At 42.0% G+C, this 15,274-nt stretch overlaps 1 protein-coding gene across 2 annotated transcripts in view; it reads right to left on the bottom strand.

Annotated features, from left to right (window-relative positions):
- Positions 1 to 2,473: 2,473 nt before the first annotated feature.
- The window catches only part of SLC6A13 (solute carrier family 6 member 13), a 145,790-nt gene continuing 132,989 nt past the window's right edge, over positions 2,474 to 15,274 (bottom strand). For both annotated transcript variants that reach the window (XM_077468955.1, XM_077468956.1), the window contains exons 9-15: positions 13,092 to 13,216; positions 9,994 to 10,106; positions 5,751 to 5,888; positions 5,298 to 5,400; positions 4,392 to 4,492; positions 4,102 to 4,272; positions 2,474 to 2,880 (exon numbers count right to left, since the gene is read on the bottom strand). In XM_077468955.1, the coding sequence (XP_077325081.1) occupies positions 2,773 to 2,880; positions 4,102 to 4,272; positions 4,392 to 4,492; positions 5,298 to 5,400; positions 5,751 to 5,888; positions 9,994 to 10,106; positions 13,092 to 13,216 (859 nt within the window). In that variant the 3' untranslated portion in view covers positions 2,474 to 2,772. The remainder of the gene's footprint in view (positions 2,881 to 4,101; positions 4,273 to 4,391; positions 4,493 to 5,297; positions 5,401 to 5,750; positions 5,889 to 9,993; positions 10,107 to 13,091; positions 13,217 to 15,274) is intronic.

Below are 15,274 nucleotides of genomic sequence, written 5' to 3'. Positions count from 1 at the left end.
TTTTGGCCCAAATTTATAAAGAAAAATTACTTATTTGAAACATTTTATAATAGAACTGAAGAAAAAAAATTTTTTACCATATTTTCGTTCTTTTTTCATTTATAGCACAGAAAATAAAAAACCCAAAGGTGATCAAATACCACCAAAAGAAAGCGCTATTTGTGTGAAAAAAAGGACGAAAATTTTATATGGATACAGTGTTGCATGACTGAGTAATTGTCATTCAAAATGTGAGAGCACTGAAAGCTGAAAATCGGTCTGGTTAGGAAGGGGGTTTAAGTGCCCAGTGAGAAAGTAGTTAAGTAACACTAATGCCACGTACACACGACCGGACTTTCCGGCAGACTAGGTCCGACAGACTTTCGGTTGAGTTCTGACGGGCTTTCCGAACAAACGGACTTAGACACGCACACAAAGTCCGTTTGAAAGTACGTTTGTTTTGAACGTGATGACGTAAGACGGGACTAAACAAGGAAGTTCAATAGCCAATATCCAATAGCTTCCCTTGCGTCGTATTTGATAGATAGATAGATAGAAAGATAGATTTGAAACATGTTCTATTTCTAGGTCTGTCAGATTTTTTTTCTGAAAAACAATCGGACTAGCCCACACACGATCGGATTGTCCGACGGACTAATCCCTTCGGACCTAGTCTGCCTGAAAGTCCGGTTGCGTGTCCACGGCATTACATGTCATATGCCTTCCCCATCCTGTGAAAAGAAAAAGAAAGGATTAGCAGGAGACCAATCAGGTCATCTTGCTGTGAATCTGCCCTCCTCCTATCGGCACAATCCTTCTTGGCACATGAGCTGCAGAACAACAGACTGGCTTCTTGCGCTTTCTTAGCTCTGCTGTACATAGACAGCAATAGACTGATGCCAGGTCAATTTCAGGTACTTACACTGCTTGTATAAACAAATACATTAAATAACATATCAAGCTGCAGCAAGCAAAGCCAGAAGACTAGTAGCTTGTATAAAAAAGGGGAATTTACTCCAGAGATAAAAGGATAATCATGCCACTTTATAAAACTCTGGTTCATGCAGAGTATTCCATCTAGTTCTGATCACCAGTCCTCACGAAGGATGTGCTGGAGCTGGAGAGAGTCCAGAGAAGGGCAACTAAATTAATAAGTGGACTGGAGGACCTCAATTACGAGGAACACTGAATTTACGGGCACTGAATTTATTCTATATCTGGGCTCTGAGGAAGGAAGGATCCCTTTGAAACGCGTCAGTCGGCAGTGGCCCTTAAAATCTCCATTACCATCTGGAGTCTGTTGTCATTAGACTGATTGCCATCATTTGAAGGCTATTGATATTACGGTTTTCTTTCACATGTCTGTGAGTAGTTTTTAATTTACTCTTTTAATAAAATATATCCAAAAATAATGCACAAGGTTGGTGCCTATTTTTCCATTTCTCTTTTGACCAAATGTATTCTTCCTGGAGAAGACATGAGAGGAGATATGATAGCGGTATACAAATACCTCAATGGTGATCCCAGCATAGGAAGGAAACTTTTCAGTCTCAGGGAGTGTAAAAGGACACGGGGCCAGACAATGAGATTGGAGGAAAAGCAGTTTAACCTTACACTGCACAGGGTTTTTTTTTACTGTCAGGGCAATAAGGATGTGGAACTCTCTTCCACAATTGGTGGTGTCAGCGGGGAGTATTGATATATTTAAAAGCCTCTTAGATGTGCATCTTAGTGAACACAACATACAGGGATATGGGAAATGATTACCAACACTGACACACATACACCATCACAGGTTGAACTGGATGGACTATTGTCTTTATTCAATTTTACCTACTATGATGCTATGATATCAATTATTACAGAGATGTCTGCATCTTTACTATCTGCCTGAAGATCAGCTTTAAAGCGGTATTAAAGCCTTTTTTTTATATAAAACATGTTATACTTACCTGCTCTGTGCAGTAGTTTTGCACAGAGCAGCCTGGATCCTCTTCTTCTCGGGTCCCACGCCAGCGCTCTTGGCCCCTCCCTCCTGCCAGGTGCCCCCACAGCTGGCAGCTTACCCTGGGGAAACAAAGCATGTGCGCTCCCAAGCCACAGCTCTGTGTGTCCATTCACATACGGAGGTGTGGCTCTGCCCTGCCCCCACCGTCTCCTGATTGGCTCACTGGCTGCTCCGGTAAGTACTGGAGGGGGGCGCTGCAACACACAGAAGATTTTTTACCTTCATGCATAGAATGTGCCTTTACAACCACTTTAAGTCTCCTCTGATTAACTTATACACTTATGTTTGAAAGTAGCACTTATACCTTTTAGATACATATAATAAAAACTATCTCAGTTGAAATATCACAAAACAAAAACCACTTGTTTTTGGTGCTGACTGTAAAATAAAAATCATTACACTTTTTAATACAATGCTATGGAAAGCAGAATTAGGTCATGTGACAAGCTCCACAGAATTGGGGAAGGAAGATTTTGACACATAACAAACTGTAAATCATGGCTTTAATGAATGGAATGCATAAAGTTCTAAAAAAAAAAACTGTGCGTTTCACAAGTCTGTTTCAAACTGCGCAAATGTCTTTGAGCTGTGGAGCATATGCAGCTGTGTAGACAGTCCATCCCAGCATTTGTGCAGGTGTGTGTGTTTACTCAACCGTTGATGTCATTCGTCAATGCATGTAGATGTGACCCTAGCCGTAAGCATGTATACTGTTGTCACTTTGCCCAGAAAAACACATCTGTCCTGCACACGCCATCTACTGCGCACACACATACAGCCTTGTCCTAGCACAGAGACTCCTCCAGTGGAGATACGGCTGTTGCTTGGGTCTGTCGATCTCTTAGCTGCTTCTGTGGCAGGTCGGGGTCTGGGCAGATGAGCTGACGGAATCTCTGGATGGAGAAAAGTTTAAAAATTGATCAGGTTTGCATAGAAAACATTAAAGCAAAGGGCTGGCGAGTAGGGTACTGGGGAGGTCAAACCTCTTGACAAAGCTGGTCTATACAGAGGGAGAATGCCACCCAAGGCAGTCATTTATGCTGCTTTCCACAGCAAAGATGGCTGTCTCGGGTAGTAGTGTTGCCAGTGTATGTGTGCACTGACACACCCATGCTGAGAGCTTGTTAAGGGTGCAGGCTCTGCATCCCGGCTGCTTGCAGCACTGTGCTCTGTGACACTGAATATGCACTTTTAGGGGGCTCCATGTCACTGAAGCTGCTGTGTTTGCTTGTGTAACCAACAGAGTGGCCAGGCAGGAAGCTCAGTAATGCTGTGAATCTTCTAGGCTCAGGGTTACTGAGCTGCACTGAGAACAGAGAACCTGGTATGGACACTCCAGCCTTGGTGCCCCACCCATCATGCCTCATTCAGTGCCCCCTCAAAATAGCCTCATTAGCAGAAAAGCCCTGTTTGTTGTATACAACTATTTATTGCTTCTCAGTGGCTTACTTATTTTTAATTTTTAGAGTGGAAATGCATTGGAACCAATATGGAAGGCGAAACCACTAAACATTGTTACAGTGTAGAGAAATTACCACTTGAGAACTCTTTAGAATACAACATTTCCAAGAGTGATGATTTCCTGAGCACCTGCTGAGCTCTGTGAGCCCTCCTGTAGTGACAAAAGGGTGGGCAGGAGTAGACATTGAATGCAACCGGAGACCAAAAATTGACACTGAAATGGTAATTTTCAAATCTTTAGAAGGTGATTTTTCTTATTATAGCAGTGTTCAACTGAGGTGAATATTTACTATGTTCTTTGCTGGGGGTACTTTGATGGTTTTTAAGAGTGCATGTATTATGTGACACATATATGAGAAACTCCAGGTGGATATTCTATTAGCTTTAGTTCTATAGAAGTTAGAGAATCAGCATTGTGCGGCAGGCTGGGACTTCACTCTATAGCGGGCTGCTGGGCAAACTAGTCTACTGCCTCTCCAGAGCCCCAGTTGCCAGAATGGCAATGGGTTCGGGAAGTTGAAATGCAGTGCATATGGGGGCCCGTCTTTATATTTTACTGCTGAAACCTGTTGAGACCTTAGCATATTGAAATTAACAATTTTCTGCTTATCAATATATATCAATATAAATAGAATATGCTGTATCTAACTTACCTGTGCCAATGGACCTTTAATGGTTGAGACTTTATAGCAAACCCACAATGGGGTGCAAACCATAGAGGCAATTGCCAAAAGCCATCCAACAGCATCCCCCCACCATGGGTATGTGTAGCGCTTGTTATACTGTAATGGAGTGTACTTCACCAGCGAGAAGATGAATGTGGCCTGGAGTAAGGTAAGGATATGAAAATGTGTAAGCTGGCAGTCTCTGAAACTTTTTTCACAACTAGTACTTAATTAAACTTTGGTACCCACCCCCTACATCATAACTACCTCCCTCTCACCAGGCAAACAGCAGGAGTAACAAACATCCAGCAGTACTTAATGAGTGGCAGGGGTCGGTACCCAATCATGTGTTCCACATTGTCATAGAAGTTATCCGCACCTGTATAGAAATAGATAAGATAGATAGATGGATAGATAGATAGATAGATAGATAGATAGATAGATAGATAGATAGATAGATAGATAGATAGATAGATAGATAGATAGATTATTTTTTTCATAAACGAACATGTATTATTTTACCATAAATTCTTTTATATCGGATCTAGATATATTGTTATCATAAAGCCAGAGAGAAGTAGGGATAATTATGTAAGCAGGGGCTAGTAAGGTCCCTTGTTTGGTTAGAGATAGTGGGTGGAGTATGGGGTCCCTATATAACATGGTATGGGAGGAGTACTTAGGCAGAAGAGCAATAGCAACAGGCCTGATATATGCCATGTAGGTCTGTAGCCTGGGAAGGAGAGTACCCTTCGGGGTAGGATGTAGAGACTCTGAGGGAGAATCCACTAGTGGAGGACCTACATTGAGGAGATGGGAGAGTTGGCCTGACATTCCGTGTTCCAGTACTTGCATTTGATGTTGAAATGTGTAATGAATATTAAACTTTGGAGTTGGAGAATGTGATGTAAAGATCTAAAATATGCTGCTAGTATAGAACAATCATTAAAGGGCTGTCGTGTGGACATTATCGGTGGTGGTCCTCAGGCCAGGCGAATGTGAGTAGCTAAGATGGCAGAGCCTCTCTCCTATACAGGTGTGTGCCATAAATAGATAGATAAATAAAATTTAGGTGTAACCAATCAAATCATTAAAGCTTTTGTTCATGTGCCATTAGAGTGCAACTGTCATTAAACAGCAGAGGTAAGTCTATCATATACTGTATAATAGGATAACACACTCACCATAGATCCAAGCAATACACAGAGTCTCGAAGATAGCTACAAACAGCAGACACATCCCACTGGCTGCATAATAGTCAAAGAGCTGAAAAACATACATGCCACCCTACAAAGGAAAAGGTGACAGTAAGGTCAAAACATTATGGCAATGTACTGGTTGGGTAATGGTTTGAATACTCTGTACTGATACAAGGGAATGCCAGAGATTCTACTTGCAACTTATTTGACATAAGGAAATATGGGCAATTTTGACATAAGTTGCTTTGTATATTTCGTTGTATATGATTAGGTCTAAGATTCAGATTACAGGTTTTGACTCTAGGCAACAGGTTCCATTAAACTAATTTTTGTAATATGGAACTTTCAAATAAAAAGGTAAACATTATTCACAATTTTGTTGGTTATAATAAATGACTAACTCCTTACCCTACCACCTAATCACCCCACCCCTCATACCTCAGTTAGCATGACTAGTCCAATGAGGAAGGAGAAAATGCAGACCACCAGGATGAGTAGCTCCCGTCGATGCTTCTTACGGAATGTGCTGGGATACATATCTACCAAGGAGGTCACTAGGCTCTCTACACACACAAACTAAGTCAGGAAGAACAAAAAACAGAAAACAGACTCAGTTTCAGTGACTGCAGACTGCAAATAGTAACAATGAGGCAAAGACAGGGGCAGACGTACCATTTGCACAGACTGTGTTCCTGCTTAAGGGCCCTCTGGGAGACCATTTTAACTAAATGTGGCTGGAACCTTCCCCACTTCACTTAGACCTGGACAGTGTCACATTTAAGGAAGGTAAAAACTAGAAGTCTTTTTCATAATGACCTAACTGTCCCTTTGGTTTTTAATATCCAAATGGTAATGGGCAGTTAGAATTTCTTTGACTTACTACAAGAGCAACTTACGGAATGCTTCACATAAGTGAACTGCTCCAGAACAACACGGTATCTCTAAAATCACTTCTTTTGAAAACCATGTGACTGACAGTATTTGGCATTTCTCTTGTTTGCACTTTGTAGCTCAGAGAAGGGGGCCTTCTTAAGCCAACCCCAGATGGAACGAATCTTAGCCAAAATTCAATCCATCTATGGGCAGGCTGGTTGCACTGAGGTAAATCGATCAACTTCATAACAACCAGCTTGTCGGATTTTTTGCATTCGATTACTAGCCGGCAGCAGTAATCATTGCGTTCTGCTATCAGGAAGAACACAATAACATTGCAGGAGGTATTCCCCCATCAACTGTGTTGATGGTGAAATCGAGAGATTTCCTTTCCTGCAACCCGTGATTGCAGGAAAGAAAATTGTATCATCTATGGCTTGCTTTACTGAGCATTGATGGTTAAACAGGAGATTCTTTATTATCTTATACAGAATGCTTCCCCAGAATAAAACCTATATGCCTACTGTAAGTGAAAAGGGTGTTCAATGAAATAATCTTCCATTACAAAGCTAATTTAAAACTAAGGCAAAACTTTTTTTTTCTATTTTGGACAAAAGTTATTTTTTTTTTTTTACACATCAGCGAATTTCACTAGTGAGACATAAATCACCTTTCCGTTCAATGTTGTCTCCTTGTATATTCACATCATTGTGGCATAATATAAATGTGTGTTTTTTTTTTTTCTCCCATTAACTTCAATAAATATAAATTTTTATTTGTAAAAAAGAAGTGCAATACATTTAATCCTCATAACTCATTAGTTATTCTACCCCATCCCCCACCCCCCTCCCTATCCCCTCATTATGTGTCAGTATTTTTCCTCCTTCCTCTAATTCCTGATCTCATTATGGGTTCTATTTATGGTCTTAGATGTTCTACATAACTCCAGTCTTTCTTAAAGTCTTTCCAGCATTTCCATTTTTTTTCTACCACTTCTCTTTCCAGATCCACTCCACTAATTAGTTTTTCCATCTTATATGTCGCCTCTACCGCATCCACCCACTCCCACATCAATGGGGGCTCAATTTTCTGCCAATTTTTAGGAATAAATTTTTTCGCTGCGTTAAGGAGATGTGGGATTATAGTTTCTTGATATTGTTTTATATCACACTTTGTAGCGTGAAACAAAACAATCCAAGGATCCATCTTCAGACTTATTTTAGTTATTTCACTTATTTTTTGTAGGATCTTCCCCCAATAGATTTTGATTTTTGGGCATTCCCACCATAAGTGTGCCATTGTTCCCTTGGTTTTGCAACCTCGCCAACATTCCGCCGATCTTCCCTGCTGGTAATTCGCCATCTTATCTGGCGCGTTGTACCATCTGGATAGGCATTTATAGTTCATCTCAGCTGTTTTACTGTCTATTGCCGAACTATGTGTTAGTCTCGTTATTTTACTTATTGTGTCCTGATCACATTGTGCTCTTAATTCAGTTTGCCATTTTCTGATGTATGGCGGGACCTCCTGGACAAAAGTTATAACCCCTGTCAGATGTTTTTTTGTCATTTGTGTCCCATTGGGGGTGGGGGATTTCCCTTCACTTCCTATCCCATGGCCAAAACAGGACCTGAGAAGAAATCCTTCCAAAGTGAAGGAATCTCTGGTTGTCACCAGGGTCACCAGAACGAATGCCCCATTGGAAGATTTCCCCTCTATCCCTGTTCTAGTGGCAACCAAAAATTTTAGATTTACTTTTACTTTCACGCTCACAGATAACAGTTTCAAGGATAGAGAAGGCGAACCTTCCTTAAAGGGGGCAAAGGCAACAATAATGCCCCATAAACACGATGAGATTATTGGACGAATGATCGTCCGTTTTTTATTGCATGCTAATCTCAGATCAAATCGAAAGTGATGTCATGTCTTGTAATGCATTAGTATTGCATTCTCGAATGATAGCTGTACTGATTAACCACTTTCAGACCGGACCAATTTGCTGGTCAAAGACCAGACCACTTTTTGCGATTCGGCACTGCGTCGCTTTAACTGACAATTGCGCGGTCATGCGACATGGCTCCCAAACAAAATTGACATCCTTTTTTTCTCACAAATAGAGCTTTCTTTTGGTGGTATTTGATCACCCCTGTGGTTTTTATTTTTTGCGCTATAAACAAAAATAGAGCGACAATTTTGAAAAAAACGCATTATTTTTTACTTTTTGTTATAATAAATATCCCCCAAAAATATATAAAAAAACATTTTTTTCCCTCAGTTTAGGCCGATACGTATTCTTCTACATATTTTTGGTAAAAAAAATCGCAATAAGCGATTATTGATTGGTTTGCGCAAAAGTTATAGCGTTTACAAAATAGGGATAGTTTTATAGCATTTTTATTAATAATTTTTTTTTTTTTTTACTAGTAATGGCGGCAATCAGCGATTTTTATTGCGACTGCAACATTGTGGGGGACCCATCGGACATTTTTGACACATTTTTGGGACCATTGTCATTTATACAGTAATCACTGCTATATAAATGCAGTGATTCCTGTGTAAATGACACTGGCAGTGAAGGGGTTAACCAGTGGGTGGCAGTGTAGGGGTTAAGTGTTCCTAGGGGCCTGTTACTAACTGTGGGGGGGTTCGGCTTTCATTTAGTGAACACTGATCTCTGCTCCAATCACATGGAGCAGAGATCAGCGTCACTAGTTGCTAGGCAGAATGGAGAAATGTTGTTTACAACGGCACTTCTCCATTCGGCCGCTCCGTGAGACGATCGCAGGGATGCCCGCGGCGATCGAGTCCGCGGGTCCCGCGATCGGACTCACGGGGGTCCCGACCAGCGCGGGAGCGCGCCGCCGCCGGCGCGCTCCCGATGGCAGGGCGACAAATTTAAAGGGACGTACATGTACGCCCATTTGCCTGCCCGTGCCATTCTGTCGACGTACATCGTCGTGCGCTGGTCGGCAAGTGGTTCAATGAAAATTGTACGATCTGGCATTGTACGAAAAAAAAATTTGTGCATGTCCGATAGAATATCGGATGAACTGTCCTGATCGGCTCTCGAAAGCTATGTATGAATGATCCGATTATCGTATGATCGATTAGAAAGCGGTATTTTCCGTACGATTTTCTGATCATGTGTACGGGGATTTAAACCCTGACAAGCATTCTAATCCCTCTCCACTCTATCCAAAATCTAAAAAAAATAAGTTATGCCTTTAGTTATACTCTAAATCAGCCTTTGTCAACCTTTTCAACACAGAGGAACCCTTGAAATAGTTCTCATGGTCTCAGGGAACCCCTGCTAAAAATTAGAAATCTACAACTCATGATACATTAGTGTGATGGTCAGTGGGAAGAATGATCCTTACACTTGTGGTCATTGGGAAGAATTACCTCCTCCAGAAAGTTGAAAAGATCAGTGGTAGCAGTGGGAACTTATCTGAAAGGCAGAAATTGCCCAATACTGAAGGAACACCTAGCAACCTCTGGAGGAACCCTGGTTGAGAATCACTGCTCTAAATGGTGGTGTTGTCCTCCCCCAGTGGATTTCTTATAATGAAGGATAAAGAAATAATTTGGAAATTCAGCACTAAGTGAGTGACACCTTCATTGCACATTTGTGGGAGGGATACAAACCATTTCTGGATAATTTTGTGAAAGGTATAAGAGATGGGAAAGAAAACTACCCACCAATGTCTTACCATAACTGAGATCCCTTACCTACCATCATTTCAGGTAGGAGACAAACCCCCCCAGAGTATATGACAGTTTATAAGGAGAATGGTGGATTGTTACTTACCTGGCTGTCCAGGCCCAGCAGAACGACCATGATAAAGAAAAAACAGGCCCACAGTGGAGAGAATGGCATCATGGAGACAGCTCGTGGGTAAGCAATGAATGCCAGTCCTGGGCCTGCAGACCAAGGACATATTTAGAAGAGGAACCCATGTACAAAATGGCAACTCACTTTGTTATAGTGCTTCCAAATTAGAGACCATAGTTTTCTGCCTTAAACCTGAAGTAGAGTGTGAGCTTCTCTACTAAGCATGGCCGGTGCTACCACTAGGCAAACTAGACAGCTGCCTAGGGCACATTGCCGCCTAAGGTGCAGCCACGGCCACTGGTCTGACGATGTTTCCCACCAGGGTGGCCATCAAGAGAAGTGGCTATCAAAGAGAACCTCCATGAAGTTCTCCAGCAGAGCTGCCTCCCTCAGGTCCTGATTGGTGGCTCTCACAGAGATCACGCAGGTCCTGCTGGCTCCTTCTTGGGCATGGAAGCCTGGCAGTTCAGTGAAGTTGGAACTGGGGGATGCTCTTTACACTCCTCCTCAGCCTCCTAGGGCCCCCTGGGCTGCTCTGCTCCATCCTGATCTGCACCACAAGGCTCTGGCAGGCTCCATCCTCATCACCCCCAGCACGGCAGGTACAGCGGAGTATCTTGACTGATGCAGCAGGCTGGTATGTACACGTAACCTGACTGATAATCCCAGCACCAATCCCGGCTACGGATCCTGAGCCCCAGCACACAGCCCGACCGGCCAGAACGGGCTCTTCCTCCAGCACTTGGAAGTAGCAGTCCGCTCTATGTCTGTCCCGGACCGCCCGACTGCCACTCACAGCCAGTCCTGCTCTGCTCCCCGCTCTCTGTTTGCCCACATCCCTGCTCATCAGAGGAGGATCCCTCCAGCTGTATGTCCACTCCACTCCTCTGTACACCTTCACTTTTCCCCTGGGGCCAACACCACTGACCAGCAGGACTCCCAACCTATCCATATACTATCCAAATACTACCTTAGCCCATCCATAAAATAGCCTAGCCCATCCGTATACTAGCCTAGCTGATCCGTATACTATGCTAGCCCATTAGTATACTACCCTAGCCCATCTGTGTACTAGCCTAACCCATCCGTGTACTAGCCTAGCCCATCAGTATACTACCCTAGCCTATCAGTATACTACCCTAGCTCATCTGTTTATTACCCTAGCCCAGTACACTACCCTAGCTCATCCGTATTCTAGCCTTGCCCATCCGTATACTAGCCTAGCCCATCCGTGTACTACCCTAGCCCGTCCGTGTACCAGACTAGCTCATCCGTATATTAGCCTAGCTTGTCCGTATACTAGCCTAGCCATCCGTACACTAGCCTAGCCTATCAATATACTACCTTAGCCTATCAATATACTACCCTAGCCTGTCTATATACTACCCTAGCCTGTCTATATACTACCCTAGCCTGTCCGTATACTACCCTAGCCTGTCTATATATGACCCTAGCCTATCCATATACTACCCTAGCCTGTCCGTATACTACATTAGCCTGTCTATATACTACCCTAGCTTGTCAATATACTACACTAGCCAGTCTATATACTACCCTAGCCAGCCTATATAATACCTTAGCCTGTCCATATAATTCCCTAGCCTGTCTATATACTACCCTAGCCTGTCTATACACTTCCCTAGCCTGTCTATACACTTCCCTAGCCTGTCTATACATTTCCCTAGCCTGTCTATACACTTCCCTAGCCTGTCTGTATACTACCCTAGCCTGTCTATATACAGTGTACTACCCTAGTTTTTGGTATCGCTATACATATACTACCCTAGCCTGTCCATATACCTGCGGACCACAGCTGGCATACCACTACTATTTGTCTTTAGGCCGAGTCCATAAGCTCAGGTGTGGGCCTGCAGAAATAAGTGGAGAGGCAGCAAAATGAGGTTTTGCCTAGAGTGTCGAACATTCCAGAGACATGCTGTTAGGTTAGATGTTTTCTGTCTAAATTGGCCTCGTATGTGTATGCATGTTTGTTAGATAGGGACCCTTAGATTGAAAACTCATTGAGAGCAGGGACTGATGTGAATATATATATGTAAAGCGCAACATAAATTAATGTTGCTATAGAAGTATCTGTAATAAACAAATAACTATATATACATAGGCACAGGCAAATAAGTTTATCACATATGCAGGCTCACTCCCTGTTTTGCCCTGCTACTTAATGGTTTAGCTATTCTGATCCTCTCATCGGGACGGAGCAGAACCATAAGTTTTATAATCAGTATAAAGTCAAGCAGTTCATAGGCAGCAGCTGTAAGACCTCAAGTGACATCTCTCCCCTGACCCCTAGGTCTAGACAAGGGGGGTCAAGCTAAAAAGTATTTTAAAATAACCCTTCATACTTATAAAATAGTTAAATTTTTTGCATTAACCTAACCTAATCATAACAAGCACCTGTCTTGGCCTAAATGCAGGTCACTGAGGTGCCCACAAGTTTCTGAGTTAGTCTTTAAAAACTATTTCCGTATACCTGAATCCCCAGAATCCTAAGCCAAGTCAAGATTAAGTTCCTTCCCCAAGCTAAACCCCTGTCATTCAAGAGTCAAATGCTACAGCCTTTACTGCCCAATGAAGTTCTGTCCCCCGAAATAATTAAAGAGTATGTATATCTTTGCAGCCTTATTGGGATCACACTCACTTTATATTCATTACATTTTCCTATTCAAATAGCACAACTTTAAGGGCCCATTCACACTGCCCTTCGGCACACTAAACCGCAGTGGTTGCAGCTGCAGTGAGCGGTCAGTAGGGGGTGGTGTGATGCGCATTTTAGTGCACTATACAGTTCCTTATTTTTGTGTCAACTTTATTTAAAGTGCACAAATTGATATTTCATTCATGTCACTGTACAGCAGCGCTTATAGTGTCCTATGTAAAAATCTGTGTAAATGGGAACACATAACCAATATAGAATGGGAGGTTCCCAAATGTGTTTGCAAAGGTGGAAAAATACTTGAATATACAACAAGGAAGAATGCAATAAAGTGATAGGGTTAGACCAACTTTTTTGTGCGACTGTGGTTTGTATGTGGCCTCTAAGTTGGAATACTCACCAGATTCCGCCACTTCAGATATTGGCACTCCTTGCTCTTGTGACATAAAACCCAAAATGGAGAAGATAGCAAAACCTGCCACAAAACTAGTGCCGCTGTTGAGAAAGCAAAGAGCAATGCAGTCCCTGTCAAAAGAAAAAGATACATTTGATATAACTGCTACAATGTAACAACGTAATAAATATATATCTGGCAACCACTGATATGCAGACAGCCAAAGCCAGGCAGGTCAGACTGGCTGGCATCTTCAAGGTCACTTATGGCCCTGTAGCTCCATGTGGTCATCAGCTGGAGACCCTTTCAAATTATAAAAAATTGTCAAACAAGAATGTACTTGTAAAAAAAAATAGCCACTGAAGGCCATTCCTTGGCTGAGGAATTATTCCTTGAAGCAAACACTTCCTGGAGTGTCACTCTTCTGGGTCCCCCACAGTTCTCACTGGTTCCTCCTGCTGACCTCTGCATTACTGGAGGACAGTATTGATTTTCAAGGTCAGCAAAGGAGAGTGAAGTGAGAGGAAATGTCCTCTTATTCAGCTGCCACCAGAACAAGTGTTGATATTGAAAGATCCTCCCTTCTATTTCTATTCAGCTATAAAATTTGGGATATCCCAATCTTTCATTGTCAATGATCAGCAGGACAATTAGAAGGTTCATCTTCCCAGAGGGAGCACAGATACTAATATAAACCAGACAGGGGTTCTCATCCTTCCATGATGTATCCGAAAGTAAATACAGTTGTGCTCAAAAAATTGCATACCCTTGGAGAATTGGTAATGTACAATTTTTAAAGAAAACATGAGTGAGCAGGCAAAATGTATTTATTTTTCTTATGGGATTTATATTAAACTGCAGGTGAGGATGGTATTCTTCCTCTCCAAACATAATGCCTTATGATTGTGACCATAAAGCTCTATTTTGGTTTTGTCACGCCACTTACAGTGTGCTAGAAGCTGTGAGGTATGTCAAGGTGTTGTCGTGAATATTGTAACCAGGCTTTTTTGTGGCATAGGCGCAGTAAATGCATCTTTTTGGCAACTCAACCATGCAGCTCATTTTTGTTCAAGTATCGTTGTATTGTGATCCTTGGAGCAACCACACTGTCTTTTTCCAAAACAGCCTGTACTTCTGAGGTTACCTGTGGGTTTTTCTTTGTAAACTGAACAATTCCTCTGGCAGTTGTGGCTCAATCTTTCCTGGTCTACCTGACCTTGGCTTGGTATCAAGAGATCCCCAAATTTGTCACTTCTTAATTGATTGAACAATACTGACTGGCATATTCAAGGCTTTGGATATCGTTTCATATCCTTTTCCATCATTATAAACTTCCATAACCTTGTTACACAGGTCCTTTGACAGTTCTTTTCTGCTTCCATGACTCAGTATCTAGCTTGCTCAGTGCATCCACATGAGATCTAACAAACTCATTAACTATTTATCCACAGATACTAACTGCAATTGAAAGAGCCACAAATGTAGGAAATTACCCTTTAATTACCATTTTAACCTGTGTGGGTGTGTCACTTTGTGTGTCTGTACCAAGGCCAAACTTTCCAGGGGAAGGAAACTTTTGATCAGAGCCATTTAGGTGATTCTGTTATTACAATTTAAAAAGGAGCCAAGCAACTATGTGATAATATTAGGCTTCATATGATGACTATGCTTAAATAAAAGACCATTTTTTTTGGCATGCCCAGTCATATTTTCAATATCAATGCCAAAATGTCACGATTTCTGCCAGGGTATGCAAACGTTTGAGCACAACTGTACTGTGCAAAAGTTTTAGGCAGGGGTGAAAAATGCTGTAGGAAAAAAGGAAAAAAAGGACCCCTGTAAATTAAGAATGCTTTCATAAATAGAAATGTTAATACTTTATTTTTTATCAATTAACACAATGGACAGTAAAGTAACAGAAGAGAAATCCAAATCAAAGCAATTGGCGCCAGGGAAAAATAGCCGGGTGACGTCACTTCCAGTCGGGGCCGAGACCAGACTTTTTAAAACAATACTACACTGCTGGTTTATAAACTGTAAGTTACTTTTATTTAACAAAAATTGTCATTACTTATACTTCACCATGGAGCCTTTCTCTCTTCTCTATATGTCCATGAGTTTTAACATCCTGTGACTACACTGAGGAGTTCCGGGAAACCAACCGATCAGTGTGGCAGTATCATTAAGGC

Source organism: Lithobates pipiens, unplaced genomic scaffold (assembly GCF_037356315.1).
Source record: "Lithobates pipiens isolate NorthernLeopardFrog02 unplaced genomic scaffold, aLitPip1_a1.2 Scaffold_8, whole genome shotgun sequence".
NCBI lineage: Eukaryota > Metazoa > Chordata > Amphibia > Anura > Ranidae > Lithobates > Lithobates pipiens.
This window is presented reverse-complemented; position numbering and strand designations above follow the sequence as displayed.